Source organism: Panthera tigris, chromosome B1 (genome assembly GCF_018350195.1).
Source record: "Panthera tigris isolate Pti1 chromosome B1, P.tigris_Pti1_mat1.1, whole genome shotgun sequence".
Lineage (NCBI taxonomy): Eukaryota > Metazoa > Chordata > Mammalia > Carnivora > Felidae > Panthera > Panthera tigris.
In genome coordinates, this window is record NC_056663.1 from 40,427,499 (window position 1) to 40,442,758 (window position 15,260).

At 42.8% G+C, this 15,260-nt stretch overlaps 1 protein-coding gene across 7 annotated transcripts in view; it reads left to right on the forward strand.

Moving 5' to 3' along the window:
• SLC20A2 (solute carrier family 20 member 2) overlaps positions 1-7,467 on the forward strand; it is a 107,160-nt gene extending 99,693 nt beyond the window's left edge. For all 7 annotated transcript variants that reach the window (XM_042983359.1, XM_042983355.1, XM_042983356.1 and 4 more), the window contains one exon: positions 5,979-7,467. In XM_042983359.1, coding sequence (XP_042839293.1) covers positions 5,979-6,143 — 165 coding nt within the window. In that variant the 3' untranslated portion in view covers positions 6,144-7,467. The remainder of the gene's footprint in view (positions 1-5,978) is intronic.
• The last annotated feature ends 7,793 nt before the right edge of the window (positions 7,468-15,260 follow it).

Here is a 15,260-nt window from a genome sequence, read left to right on the forward strand (position 1 = left end):
TTTAATAAATGATTTAAATGAGCAAAGGAATGATAAAAGAACTAGACATTAAATTTTTTTTTTAACATTCATTTATTATTGAGAGACAGAGCATGAGCAGGGGAGGGGTAGAGAGAGGGGGAGACATAGAATCTGAAGTAGGCTCCAGGATCTGAGCTGTCAGCACAGAGCCCGATGTGTGGCTCGAACTCACAAACTGCGAGATCATGACCTGAGCCAAAGTCGGTCACTTAACCAACTGGGTCACCCAGGCGCCCCAAGAACTAGACATTAAATTAGGAGTTTATAAAAGGTACAGTACAATAAAAATTCTGAGGAAACAGTAAGAAAGGTATAATAATTATAAAAGCAAAACAAATTTAAAACCAAAAGTACTGGGGCACCTGGGTGGCTCAGTCAGTTCAGCGTCCGACTCTTGATTTTGACTCAGGTTATGATCCCAGGGTGGGTCGTGGACTGAGCCCGGCATCAGGCTCTTTACTGAGCGTGGAGCCTGATTAAGATTGTTTCTCTCTCTCTCTCTCTCTCTCTCTCTCTCTCTCTCTGGGGCTCCTGGGTGGCTCAGTCAGTTAAGCATCCGACTTTAGCTCAGGTCATGATGTGACAGTTCATGGGTTCAAGCCCCACATTGGGCTCTGTGCTGACAGCTCAGGGTCTGGAGCCTGCTTTGGATTCTGTGTCTCCCTCTCTCTCTGCTCCTCCCCTACTCGTGCTCTCTCTCTCCCAAAAATAAACATTAAAAAAAAAAAAGGATTCTCTCTTCCTCTGCCCCTCTCCCCCCACTCATGCTCTTGCTCTCTCTAAAATAAAAATAAATCCTGAAGGGGAAGGAGAGAGAAAAGTGGTTACTCAAAATGTGAAGAATTTAGAAACCTTTGTAAAATGCATTATTTTCTGCAAAAAATATACATGACAAATACTGACAAAGAAGCAGGAAAACATAGAAAATCTCACTAGAGCCGGAGGAAGAAATTAAGGACATTCTCCAAAAACAATTCTTCTCACCTGAAAAAACAAAAAGGAGGGGGCACAACTGACTCCACTTCTCAATGGATTCATTAGATCACCTCTTCCATTTTAAAAGAATAATTTTCACTTTATGTAAACTTTCCACAAGGTATAAAAAAAACAAAATAGAAGAGGAAACTCCTCATTTTGTTCTATAAAGCATATACTGAATAACCCCAATACCAAAACTCTAATGACGTTGACTAATACCTAATAAAACATGACAATGTGGGGCACCTGGGTGACTCAGTTAAGCGTCTTAAGCTTCTTAACTTCGGCTCAGGTCATGATCTCGAAGCTGATGAGTTTGAGCCCCATATCAGACTCTCTGCTGTCCATGTGGAGCCTGCTTCGGATACTCTGTCTTCCTCTCTCCTCTCTCTCTCTGCCCCTCTCTCTCTCAAAAATAAACATTTAAAAAAATAAACATAGGGGCCACCGGGTGGCTCAGTCGGTTAAACATCTGACTTTGGCTCAGGTCATGATCTCCTGGTCCGTGAGTTCAAGCCCCAGTCGGGCTCTGTGCTGACAGCTCGGAGCCTGGAGCCTGCCTCAGATTCTGTGTCTCCCTCTCTCTCTGCCTCTCCCCGCTTGCACTCTGTCTCTCAAAAATATTTAAAAAAAATTTTTTTAATAAACATGACAATGAAAGCTATATTTACATATGAATATTAGTATAAAATGTAAGGTGCTAATAACATCAATGAGTTTATGAAAAAACATTTCAGCAGGATCAAATTAATTTTCCAGATTACAGGAAAGCAGGCTCTGAACATGGCAGCACCTGCACAGGGCTGGCCCCTCATAAGTGCTCAACAAAATAGGTGTTGAGTGAATCCCAAGAAGGGTACTCTGACATCTTCAATATAATAGGGCTTATCCATTAAAAAACAACATATGATCATCTATTGAGATATATGCCAAAAAGACATTTGATAAAATTCTGCATGTATCTCTTAAAACACCACTAGAATTCAGTGAAAATGACCAAGCCCACATAAAAATACAGAACTCTTTAGAGTTTGTCTGTCAGCAGTAGCCAGAATGAAAATGTAATAAAAACCAGAACACCCACCCCCAGGATTGCAGCAAAAAGAAGGGTATTTCAGAATAATCCTAATAAATGGGAGTGAGGAACATGAAGAAGGCACAAGACTGCACAGAGATGAAAGAACACCCGCAGACGAGACACTGTTACCCGACAGGAAAGCTCAATTTTATAAGGAGTTTTCTTCTGACTTTACAAACTGACTTAAAGTGAATTTGGTAGGTTAAGTTAGTAAGAATCTGAAATGATCTAAAATGAAAAACGATGAGGAAGGACCAGCCTTACGAGCAAAAAAGTACAAGAGACGAGTTAAAAATACACGGAGGCTGGGCAGCAGTGTGGCCCCGCGCAGTCTCAGCTGGGGAAGACGACGAAGGTCTGGAGATGGATGGAGATGATGGTTGCAGGACAGTGCAAATAAACTTTATGCCACTCAGTTGTACACTTAAAAATGGCTAAAATGATATGTTTCATTGTGTACATATTTTACCACAATTTGTATAAAACCAGTAGACAGGTCCGAGAGGGCACTTATTATAGAGGAGCATACAGTTTGATGATGTTGGGTAAACGATGTTGACTAGCTGGCTGTCAATCTAGAAAAACAAAGACACACAGCTCTCAGAAAACACATATCTGATGGCTTAAATAGCATTTTTAAAACATTTTAAAACTTAGAATAAAATAGAATCTTATACAATTAAATATTTATCAAATATTCAAGGGTAAATCACAGGAGAAAAGTGCAGTGTAATTTGTTGTGTGGAATTAGAAATTTGAATGTGAAACAAAGCAAAATACGGAATTGAGAAAATAACTTGCATTAACAGTTAATATCATTATTCAGTAAAGACCACACATAAATAAATAAGGGACACACTTAGATTCCAGTATTTAAATGGGAAAAATACATGGAGAGGCAATTTTTATTTGTAAAGACTAGAAGGAGTAAATTGGATAGATAAATAAAAGTAAGTTCAACCTTCGGAGTAATTAAAATATGCAAATTAAAGCAACAGTAATACGTTTTATGATTGGTTAGCAAAAAAGAACAATTTGTTTGTTCTTTTTTGCTAACCAATCATAAAACGTATTACTGTTGCTTTAATTTGCATATTTTAATTACTCCGATTTGTAGTGTTTTTACAGTGTGCCTAAATTCACACATTTTCTACAACCTTGTGTATTTACAACTGTTTATAAAACTATTTGGCGGGATGTATTACGATCCTAAATGCGTTAGGAGAGGAGACTTCTTCCTGCGAGCAGCACTTCCTCTGACACCTGAGGAGGGGAGCTGGTAAATTACTGTGTTGCAACCATTGTAATAAAGGCTGGATTGCAGAGTCTTTAACGGGAGGACAGAGGGAGGTTGATGAGCAGAGTATTTTAATAGTATTAAAATGTTGCTTCATAGATTGTGACATAAGGTTAGAAAAAGGTGAATTTGGGTAAAAGGTATATGGAGTTCTTACAACTTTTCCCTAAGTTTCAAATTATTTCAAGGTATTTTTTTAAAATGCGCCCTTTAAATTATTGAATATTGTATACCTGAAATTAATATAACCCTGTATTGTTAACTATATTGGTATTAAAAATAAAATAAAAACTAAAACTAAATGCCCCCTTTAATAATCTGTTTCAGGGAATATTATTTATTAAGCCTAAATATAAGTGATATGAATGAATACATTAATCATGAAACTATTTCCAGTAGGGAAAAATTGGAAGCAAACTGGAAACGGTTAAATAAATTAAGGTACATCCACCATAAGGGTGTGTCATTTTTCATGATAATCATAAAGTCTGTGAACACTATGGGAAGATGCCTATAATGTTAATTTTTTTTTAAGAAAGGAGCAGTATGCCCTATTACTTACAAACAAAAGTATATTGATAAAAAATACAAGAAAGGAATATATAAATAGGACAATAGTGGGGGTCTGAGTAATTGTCTATCCCTCCTAGTACATAAACTTGTTATTTATTATTCTAACTTTATGCTTTAAAAAAAAAAAATGTTCTAGAGGCACCTGGGTGGCTCAGTCAGCTGACTGAACATCCGACTCTTGATTTCGGCTCAGGTCATGATCATGGAATCAAGCCCCATGTCAGGCTCCGGGGCTGAGCATGGAGCCTGCTTAAGATTCTCTCTCTCTCTCTTCCTCAGCCCCTCTCCCCTACTCATGCGCTCTCTCTCTCTCTCTCTCTCATTAAAAAAAAAAAAAAAAAGGTAAAAAGTGTTCTAAGAAAGGAAGAGGGCGGAGATAAAATGGAAACTTGAGGGTGTCCTCCCTAAGGGAATCCAGAACAATAGGAGGTGTGCTAAAGAGGACAGTGCTCCAGAGAGACTGTGAGCAACAGGAAGAATTTAATCTCAGGAACTAATGTGTGTGGATTTGACCATATTTGAGAACCAACAGAAACTAGCTGATCCTTATGCAGTAGAAAACTCTCGATTGTCATGTTCTAGGAACTGCTAAGCAGAATTATCAGGTTCATACAGAGTACTGGTTATGGCCAAAGTTTAAATAAAATCAGTCATTATGATGGCCCCTTACTCTGGTTAGTCAGTTGCTGTCCTGGAGATATTAATCACCACCTGGCTTTGACAAAATGTCAGATTAACTGCCTTTAAATATGCTGCTGTTTTTGGCATTGCAGTTTGCGTCCATAAACAATCTAAAGGGTTGGATTTTATTTTTTCTGTGGTTAGACCCTGCTTGATATTTCACTCATTGATCATTGCTGATTCTGGAGTATTTGAGGGTCGGTAGAGACAAAGCCTATTTTATAGAGATCTTAAAAGTCCACCTCACAAATGGTCAAGGGCATTCTGTCAAGTGCTGAGCCCCACCAGAGCCTGAGTGAGGCAGGAGATATTACAGGCATTGCACTTTCTTATGATTTTCATTTTTAGGATACTTAAAGTTGAGTCTTTTTTCCTTTAAACTTTCAACAAACCATAAAATGAACTGTGAGTGTTTAGAAAAATAGTTGAGCATGCTGTACTGATTGAGCCAACCAGGAGCCCCATTTTTCTTTGTCTTTAACCCATTTATTCTTATACCCTTCTTGACAACATATTGCAAGTATTTTTCCTATTTGTATTTTGTTCATAAGTAAAATTTCTCGATTAAAAAACCCCAAAATACTTGAAATCATTGTTGACATTATGATTTTAAAGTATCTATACGTGTCATATGGGAGACATGAGTGACAGTTTAGATCCAATATTTATGTTCATTTTATTTTATTTCACTTCACTTTTTACTTTTTTCCTGCACCTCACACTAGCTAAAGTACAAACACTGCAAGCAGTTTGAGATGGAGGAGAAAACCAGTTTAAAATCAAGAGGACTGAGTTCTAGTCCTCAGTCCGCTGTGATTTAGGATAGCTCCTCGTGCCCCCGAATCCTCTCGGGATCTGTTATCCTCTGTAAAAAATGACGCTGATGAGATACTCTCAAAGGTCTTCTCCAGCTCCAACATTTATGATGCTGTTATTCTAAGAGAAGGATACGTTATTGCCATTTCATTATGTGATTAAAACAGGTTCATAAATTGCAGTAAGCAGTGTCCTACCTGTGGAATATTTAAAACAAGAACATTCATAGTTTATAAGGTGCAGAGAGAATAGAAAACATGTCATTGGCTAAAGTTCCACTCAAACAGAGCAGAACGTAGGTGGAAAAGTATTCCAGAACTATATGCTAAATAGAATAATACTAAAGTAACTGTACCTGAAATCTAAACTATTTTAAAATCTTTAACAAATGGAGGGGAAGGAATTGGTAATATTATATAGAATTCAGTTTCCTTCTGAAATGAGCCAACTTACATTGGTTGAACGCAGATTCTCTGTCTCGCCTTCAGATCTGTGGACCTCTGTTTTTACTGTTAAATCTTTGTGCTCTGGCAGGTGGGGTCCGTGGTGGCCGTGGGCTGGATCCGCTCCCGGAAAGCCGTGGACTGGCGCCTCTTCCGGAACATCTTTGTGGCCTGGTTTGTGACTGTCCCCGTGGCCGGGTTGTTCAGTGCTGCTATCATGGCTCTTCTCATGTACGGGATTCTTCCATATGTGTGATTTGTCTTCTTCCGCCCAGTACACAAGGGAGGGTCTGGCGTGGGTATGTGTGGGTGGCGTGTTACACGCACGCTGCCTGCTCACGGGCTGTCTCCCAGCCAGCTTGTCCGTGGCCCTTTCATATGGTTCCAAACCACACTGTTCACCTACACTGTAGAGAGTCATCCTCCAGAGCTAACTTAACTACTGTACATAATCATGTGCATTAAACTGGTATCGTGGTGACATAACGTGGTGCAGTTACTTATATGTTAAATATATATTGTATACATAGAATAGATAGCATTATTTCAAACATACTCGAAATGGGAGTGGAGAAATATTGTCTAGAATTCAATATTCAACAAATCTTTGTACGGAATGATTTCAGTGGCAAATTTTAAGAACCTTTTAAAAGGAAAGTGTAGATTGGAAAGTGCTATTTTTCCCATTGAATATACTGTAAGATAAGTGTGAATCGGGTTGGATGCACATTTGGGAAGATGTACGTCCGGGGTGTGCTCTTGAGTAATACTGGGGTAGGAGTTCACAAGTGCTTTCACTGAGGAATTTGTTCATATACTGTGTATTGATTATGTAATATATCATAATTGCCTCTGTAAATACTTAAAACGGTAATTTTTTAATGGTGTGCTTCCCATATACTTTTTTGATCAGAGAATTTTGGAAAGTACCAAAGAAGCAGGGGAATAGTTTGCCAGTATTATATTTTCATACTGTCTTTCTCCCCTTCCCATGAATCCTGTTAACCTAGGCTGTAGCGAGACCGCCTCGCCCCGGCCTGCCCCCTAGCAGGGCGGAGGCCGAAGCACCAGCCCCCTGTCACGTGCTCTTTACGAGCATCCTACTTCCTGTCCCCCGCCCCCACTGCCACCACTCGCTAGTTACTGGTGAGCCCTGCAGTGGCCCGTCGTCGTCGTCGTCGTCGTCATCGTGTAGAGAATGTACACGTGTGAGGCTGCCCGATCAAGCACCACACACCAAGTCCAGTTTAAATTTTCACCCGTACTCTCCCCTGCAGCCTGAAAGAGCGAATTCTTAAAACACTAAGGCGAGTGAGTTGACATTCAGGAGGGGGTAGAGTTGAAATATCAGACAATACACTGGATTTGAGGATTTCCTTGAGGCCTTTACTAAGCTGAACATCTTGATGCTCTACTGTAGTCCCACTGGATTCTGTCCTGAAAGCGGGAGGGAGGGAGTGTGAGTGATGCTGGAGCCTGAAACCGTGGAAATGCTGCTAAAATTTTTATATTGACAAACGTTTTCTTGGTACTTCATTGTGATTTTTCATTAATCAACCATATTAAATTTATAATAAAAAATGCCCTTCAAAAGGTTGCCTCTGAAGTCTTTTTCTAATTATCTATTCAATGTTTTTTTGTTCAGTTTCCACAAAAATAAAAGCTACGTAATTTTACTTCTACTTTTCAAATAACTCTTTGTATTTTACGACTGTTACATGTTTGTGCAAAAAATATACGTGCTGGGCGCCTGGGTGGCTCAGTCGGTTAAGCTTAAGGCTAAGCCTCTGACTTCTGCTCAAGTCATGATCTCACAGTTTTTGGGGACACCTCGGAGCCTGGAGCCTGCTTGGGATCTGTGTCTCCCTCTCTCTGCCCCTCCCCTGCTCACGCTCTCTCAAAAATAAACATTTAAAATAATTAAAAAAAAAAAAAAATATATATATATATGTAAGAAAAGGAAAAAAATGAGTCACACAACCCAGCATCCTGAAATGCCCACTGTTAGCACGCATGCACACGCACTCCACACACGTGTGCATGCGCACCCCCCCCCCCCCCACACACACACACACCTTGATCCTTCAGCAATTTGACGGGAGGGTTTTGTCCCGGGATGGGATTTTATTAAAGGGTGTATCACAATTCTGTGTTCAGCCTTGCCCCCTCGACTCTGGAGTCAGCCAGCCTCCTGAGGGGAGGCGGGGCGGGGGGTTCACATGTTCAACGCTAAGGACCTAGCAGAAAAAGGCGCATCCTCTTCTTGGCTCAAGCAGCCCCAAACAAAAGCAAACCTTTGAGCTGAAGCAAACTCCTCCGGCCTCCGCGCAGGGGCCGCCTGCTCCGTCGCCTTCTGGAGCCAGGCAGGTAACAGGCGAGGAAAGCTGACCAGGTGTAAAAAGTTCATCTCCACAGAGAAATTTGCTTTCCGTGATTTTTCAAATGGCATTCTAGGCCTTTCAATTTTACCCTCTTCTAATAAAGCTTTATCAGATTGAAGAAGTTCTATTTCCTCCTAAATTTAAAGAAGAAACAGTCACAGCACAACAGCGCCAGCTGGCAAGCTGCGGTCCAGGGCCCTGGGCCCCAGCGCAGCCCCGGCAGCCAGGGCGGCAGGGACAGAGGCCCAGGAAACGAAGTGGGACAAAGGTCACATGCACACTGAGCCTCCGAATGACTAAGCATGCAGCCCTGTCACCGGCGCACCCCCGCGCAGCCTGTTACCTGACAGAGGGGGCCACTCCCTCCCCTCCCCACGAGGGTACCCGAGGTCCGGCCGAGGATGGGTCGCCTCGGAGGGGGAGGGACGCCGGTAAGGGGCTTCCCAGCCCCGGGCCACCTGGAGTCCTTCCTCTGACGTCATCGTAATCAGCCTCTCTCTAAAAATGCAAACACTTCTCTGAGGAGGGGAACTCCGACGACCCTGGCAACTGATTTTGTCACCAGATCACACCCTCTGCTGTCTGGGGCGGAGAGGGGCGCCCTTGGAGACCCTGGCTTCCCTGTGTCCCCGCTCCTCTGGGAGGTTCACAGCGTGCACGGAGCGCGGGCTGTCCACGGGAGCTTGAGCTCCCCAGACAGCCTTTTTATTACTTCATTTTCTGCCTTTCCAAAAGGACTGAACTTTTGAGCAAATATGTAAACACATTCGTTTTTAACAAGACAATTTTTTAAAATAAGTCCTGTCACCTCAGAATAAGCTGCAGAAAAAAAAAAAAATCCATCATTCCGAAAATGGAATGTAAAATCAGGCCTCAGTGAATTTATTCAATTACAAATATTCAATTACCGTGCAAAGAGCACCCAAGGATGATGCAGTGTGTTCTGAGTCCTCAGATGAGGTTCAGCCTCACACTGTGGTTGACCTCGAAGTGCTCCTGCCAAGGTGGTTCCTGGCATCAGGGAGCACCGGGCCCTGCCAGTTCCGGTTTCCTCCCTGGGGACCCCAAGGCCTCCTGTGGGGCTGTAAGGAGTTCTGGGGGACAGTGTGATGAAGGGGGCCACTCCAGGCCTGGCTCAGAATAGGGCTCCATGAACAAGTGTGTGTGTTTGCCTTCCCTTGTGGTTATTCACTGACCACTTTTTGTGGATGGCTCCCCTCAGGTGGGCTGCTTGGAGGAAAACATTAAATTAGATGGAGAAAATGAATAGCAAAGAAGCCACAGTTGAACAAAACAGCCAGAGACCAAAAGAAACGGGACGATGGGTTCTCTGCGTGCTTGGTGAGGGAAGAAAAAGATTGGGGGGACCTGTAGGATATGGTTGAATTCTCATGAAGAAGACAGGGAGTCCTGTCCTTGGATCGTCACCTTAAATATTTTCATAGCGCTTCACCTTTTATTAAGACAACAAAACAACCCTGAAGCATGTTATGAAAAAAAGGGGAAAGTCACCTACACTCCATCACCCCATGACACTGAAACACCAGTCTTTGGGACACCTGGAGCTGGCCAGGCACTGGAGAAACTAAGGCACAGAATGAGGAAAAGGTCCAGGCAGCCAAATGGTAAGAGGACCAGGCTTCCCCACCGGCCTCTTCCTCTGAGCAGCTGTCAGACTGTGTCCACAACTGTGGCCTCTAGAAAAAGGAGGAAAGTGCCGTAGGGCTGGGAGGAGGGTGTCCGGAAGGAACACAGCCAGGTGACTAAGAACTTGAAGGAAGCCTAGGAAGAAAAGGCGAGAGGCTTATTCTGACTGTTTTTATAAAGGCAATAGGAATTCAATCTGATTTAAAGTAAGGAGTTTCGGACTCGACAAGTGTGATTGATCATCTGGTCTCCATCTGGATGGGCCAGAACAAATTGAGAACCTAACAGAGGGCTTTGGGTTACAGTAGGATGGCCAATTCCCTTGCCTTTCCCGAAGCCTTGACATTTGGTTAAAGCAAGCCCTGAATGTAGACATTCCAAAGTATGAGTCCGTATGGTGCTAGGAAGGGAGTGAGGTCAAAAGGAAGGACCTGCAGGACAGAAGGCCCGGACTCCACAGCTGGGCCATTATTGCCTCTAAGCAGCAACAACAGCGACACCCAGTGGGATCCAGTGTAATTGCAATAGTGACCATCTTCCCAGAACCTTTTAAAAATTGCAGGTGAAGTCACCTCACAGAATAATTGTATCATAACTCAAAGAGTTGCTAGAAATGTCAGTATCTATTTCTTTGATGGCCACAGAAAAAATATGAGTATTTGCCAAAGGGAACCTCAGTCTGTACAGTCAGTATGCAGAAATCCCCATGACTTGGCAGACAAAACCAGGCCCACCTGCCCAAGGGCTCATTTTCATCCATTCAGTAAACATCCATTGGATGTTTATCACATGCCAGGCATTGGCCTGGCCACTGGAGGTCAGAAGACAAAAAGGCTTCTAAGCGTTCACAGGCAGGAGGGGAGGTGGGCAAAACAAAACTGCATGACAGTGTGGTATAAACCTTGGGGAAGCTTTCATGGAAGAGGCAGCGATTTGGCTGGAAGTCCAGGTACAAAGTGGACAGTAATAGCATTGTTCGGTTTGAGAATCGGTGAGTTTTAGATGCCTGCAGACTATCTGAGAAGAGGGTCTGGCAGGCAGCTTGCAGGAAAGGCTTGGAAGTGGGCAGGAGAGCCTATCTTAGATGGCGCTAACTTTGGGAAGAGCTTTAGAGGGCAGCTGTCAAGAAGATGGGGCCAGTGATGTGCAAGGGCTGAATGCAGTGGATGTGTGAGGATCGCTAGGAGCTGTGTCGAAGCACATACCCTACTCACCCCAACCCCTCAAGGTTTGGATGTGTTTCCTTGGCAGACAAGCCCAATCTCTGGGAGGAGGTGGGGATTGGCTATGATTAAAAGCACACATACTATGAATGCTGTGCTCCCTTCTCAGTGTCTCCTTCACAGGACTGGCCCACCTTTAGCATCACACTCTGGCCTCTCTTTACCCTTATGTTCCCTCCTCCAGGGGCAAGGGAGTGCATATGAATGGTGTATTTGGGAAGAATGAACTGGGCACGTTGGAGTTCGTTCCTCTCATCTTCCTCTTGGAAGCACAAGAACCCCCTCCTCCATTCCACCTGGAGGAGGACTGCCCTGTCAACTGGGGAGGTTTGTGGGGGAGGGGGAGGACTGCCCTGTCAACTAGCCTTCATATAAAGATACAGCCTTTGGCTTGTATCTGTTGACACCTTGTCCTAATTTACAATTTATTTGAAACCTGAGTGAGGAGGTATGCTGCTGTCATCAGACCACCTTCATTCTGAGAAGGCCCCTGAGGTGTATCAGAACCTCCGAGGACAGGCAGATGGGACCTGGAACAGTTTCTCACCCGTAACCAGGTTGTAGAGTTAGAAAAGGCTGAGGACAGAACCTGAGTGTCAACATTTAAGTGAGAGCAAACGAAAAGAGGGATCTGAGTCTAAAGGAAAACAGGCAGAGAGAACTGAACCCAAGAGTACACAAAGCATGCACAATCAATCAGAGGCTACAGTCTTAAAGGGGGTGGGGGATGGGGGTCCTCCATGTGCAGAAAACACAGCAATCTTCATGCATGTGTAGGTAGGTAGGTAGCACTGTAGGGCAGCCAGAAACCACTTCAGCTTAGAACTCCTCCTGTCCAAGGTTCTAGAACCTGAGGCTTGCCCACATTGGTGGTGAGCTTCCAAGGACATTAACTAAATGAAACTTTGCAACATTGTTGCCTTCCTCTGTTCCTTAAGCAGTGATGCTGAGTATGATGACACATTAGCAATACATTGTGTTGTCTTCCTGGTCTCTTGCAGAAGTAATATTTAAAATGTGATGTGTAGGAGCACCTGGCTGGCTCAGTCAGTGGAGCATGTGACCCTTGATCTCAAGGTTGTGAGTTTGAGCCCCACACTGCGGGTAGAGATTACTTAAAAGTAAAATCTTTAGGGGTGTCTAGGTGGCTCAGTTAGTTAAGTGTCCAACTCTTGATTCCAGCTCAGGTCATGATCTCACAGTTCATGGGTTTGAGCCCTGCACCTGGCTCTGTGCTGACAGTGCAGAGCCTGCTTGGGATTCTCTCCCTCTCTCTCTCTCTGCCTCTAACCACTCGAACACTTGCCCTCGCCCTCTCTCTCAAAATTTTAAATAAAATCTTTAAAAATTAAAAAAAAATGTGATATGTAAACTTTAATCTCTTTAAATTTAATAAAAACCTCATGCTTGTTAGTTTCTTACCACAAGAAACACCCATATTCTCATCTATTTAGGTAACTCTCCTAAGGCAGGTAGAAGCCCCTGGTGTTTCTTGCCCTGGCCAATGCCTTGGGGCTCCTTGTCCCCTCAGACTAGGGGGCACCTCAGCTGCTGTGCTGGACACACACTGACCACCTATCAGACACTGCAGCCTGCCACACTGCCACGAGGGCCGGCTGCCTTTTCAAACAGTATTAATTAGAGAAGTATTTCCCTAATTACAGAAATAAGAAATTCACTTTAGAAAAACAGAAATACAGTAAAGCATAAAATCAATAGAAATTATTCATGATTAAAAAAAAATTCATGATCCCACCTCCCTGAGATAATGAACATTTTGGGGGTATTTTTCTCCTATATTAACATAGACCTTTTAAAAAAATAAAATTGAGATTAGTTTTTTACTTTGCTTTTTTCTATTTAATATGTTGTGAACAATTCTCAATGGTTCTTATTCTTCAAAAACATGATTTTTAATGGCTGAATAATGTGCCACTTGATGAATACACATACCATCATTTAATCATTCCCCTACTGTTCCCCATGTGGAACATTTGTTCTATGATAATGAGTACCTCTAATGATTTCCTTAAGGCAAATTCCTGAGTGGAGTCACTGAAGCAAAGAATCTGCTGACATTAAATACATACAAACCAGAATGTCCCTTCTCTATTCCCAGGTACAAAGCTCACAGGCTGTGGAAAAGGCCAAAATAAGTTACCTTGAGAGTAAGGCTCAAAAGGAAACACTGAGGCAACATAGTGTCCTGAATGAATCAATTTAAAAATTCAATAAAATGAAATAAATTACTGCCTTAGGGGTACCAGGCTAATTGAGAAAGGGGAGGAAAACCTGGGAAGATGAGGAGGAGAAAGCTGGTGGGCGGCGGGAGGGGAAAGAGGTGCTTGTGTGCATTTTACGGGGGACAGAGGGAGCTACTGAGAATTCCCACCATGAGAAACCACAATGAACTGCCCCATCCTAGAAACACCTCTCACGGCTTTCTCTCCTGGACTACTGGACTCCCAAGATGTTTGCAGTCACTGTTATGAGGATTAACAAGATTAAGTCATATAAGGTAACCACCACAGTACCTGGCACATACACTCGAGAAGGGTGCTTTTCTTTCTGCTACAAGTTAATGACCTTACAACAATGAAGGGACTTAGAACACAGCCTAGCAAACCACAGGATTCAGTAAAACTACTGAATAAAGGCTGAAATTTAAAGCACTTATGTTCATATCTGGATTAATGTATCAATACACAAAACTTGGCTCCTTAGCTCTGCAATAATGGATCATTTAAAAGGGACAGATAGCACAAGATTGGAAAAAAACACAACCCTACAGCAATCTCCTTCCCACCTAACTCTAGCCATAAATATAACTAACTTTATCAGATAACTAAGGTATTAATTAGGGGTACATCTCATTAGTGTTTCCCTGAATCTCCTTATGCCCCCTTCCTCCCACTTCCATCCCCCACCCGTAACCACACTAGAATGAAGACAAATCCCCCAGAGCTATGTTAACCCACGGCAGTTAGCTCCCGCTCCACTCCATACCACAAAGGAGTTTCCATGTGCAGCAGCGGCCAGCCCACCTTAGCACCCCACCAGCACTCACACTGCATGGAAGGTCCTGCCAGGGTCAGACACAGATGTCAACAGGACAGAACGAACCTGTGTACCCCTCTTCCTTTCCCGTGGTACTTTATTTCCTGTAATGGTCGTCTGACCCACAAAGATCATGAGAAAATCAAATTATATCATGTGGTTGGTAGATATTTTCCAACATAAGAGGTGGTGGTTGGAATCTGGGTGCTAGAAAAGATGATCTTTGGTGGTGGCGGGGAAAATACCTTGTAGCACTAATATTTTTCAAAAAGCAACAGTGTCTAGTGGTTGTTAAGATGACTCATTTGGAAACTGAGCAAGAAATCTAACAGGCAAATCAGAGAACTATAAATGATCAGTAAATACGTGAAAACAGCTCCATCCCACTGGCAATTAGGGAAATACAAATTAAGACACCATTTTTCACTTCTAAAACTGGTAAAAATTTTAAAGTTTGATGACATTCAATGCTACTGAGGATGTGGAGAAATGGGCACTCTTAACCACCAAGGGTAGAAACAGAAATTGATATAAAATTTTTGAAGGACAATTTTGTACTACTTATCAAATGTACATGTCCTATGACTTAGCAATCTCTCTTTTGGAAACCTATCCTATAGAACTGCACTAAAGAACAGCCATGAGTCACAGGTGGCTATTTAAATTTGATAAAAATGAAATAGAATTAAAAATTGAGTTCTTCTGGGGCACCTGGCTGGCTCAGTTGGTAGACTTACAACTCTTGATCTTGGGATTGTGAGTTTAAGCCCTATGTTGGGCAAGAGATGTCTTAAAATTAAAAAAAAAAAAAAATCTTAAAAACAATTTTTTTTTTGACAGAGAGAGAGAGAGGGCACAAGTGTGTGAGAGGCAGAGAGAGAGAGAGAGAGAGAGAGAGAGAGAGAGAGAGAGAAGCCGGGCTCACCTGAGGTTCGTGTTTTACCCGAAGGGGGCTTGAGCTCACCTGATGTGGGACTCGAACTCACAAACAGTGAGATCAAGACTTGAGCCAAAGTCAGATGCTTAACTACTGAGCCACCAGGTACCCCCTACAATTTTTTTCTA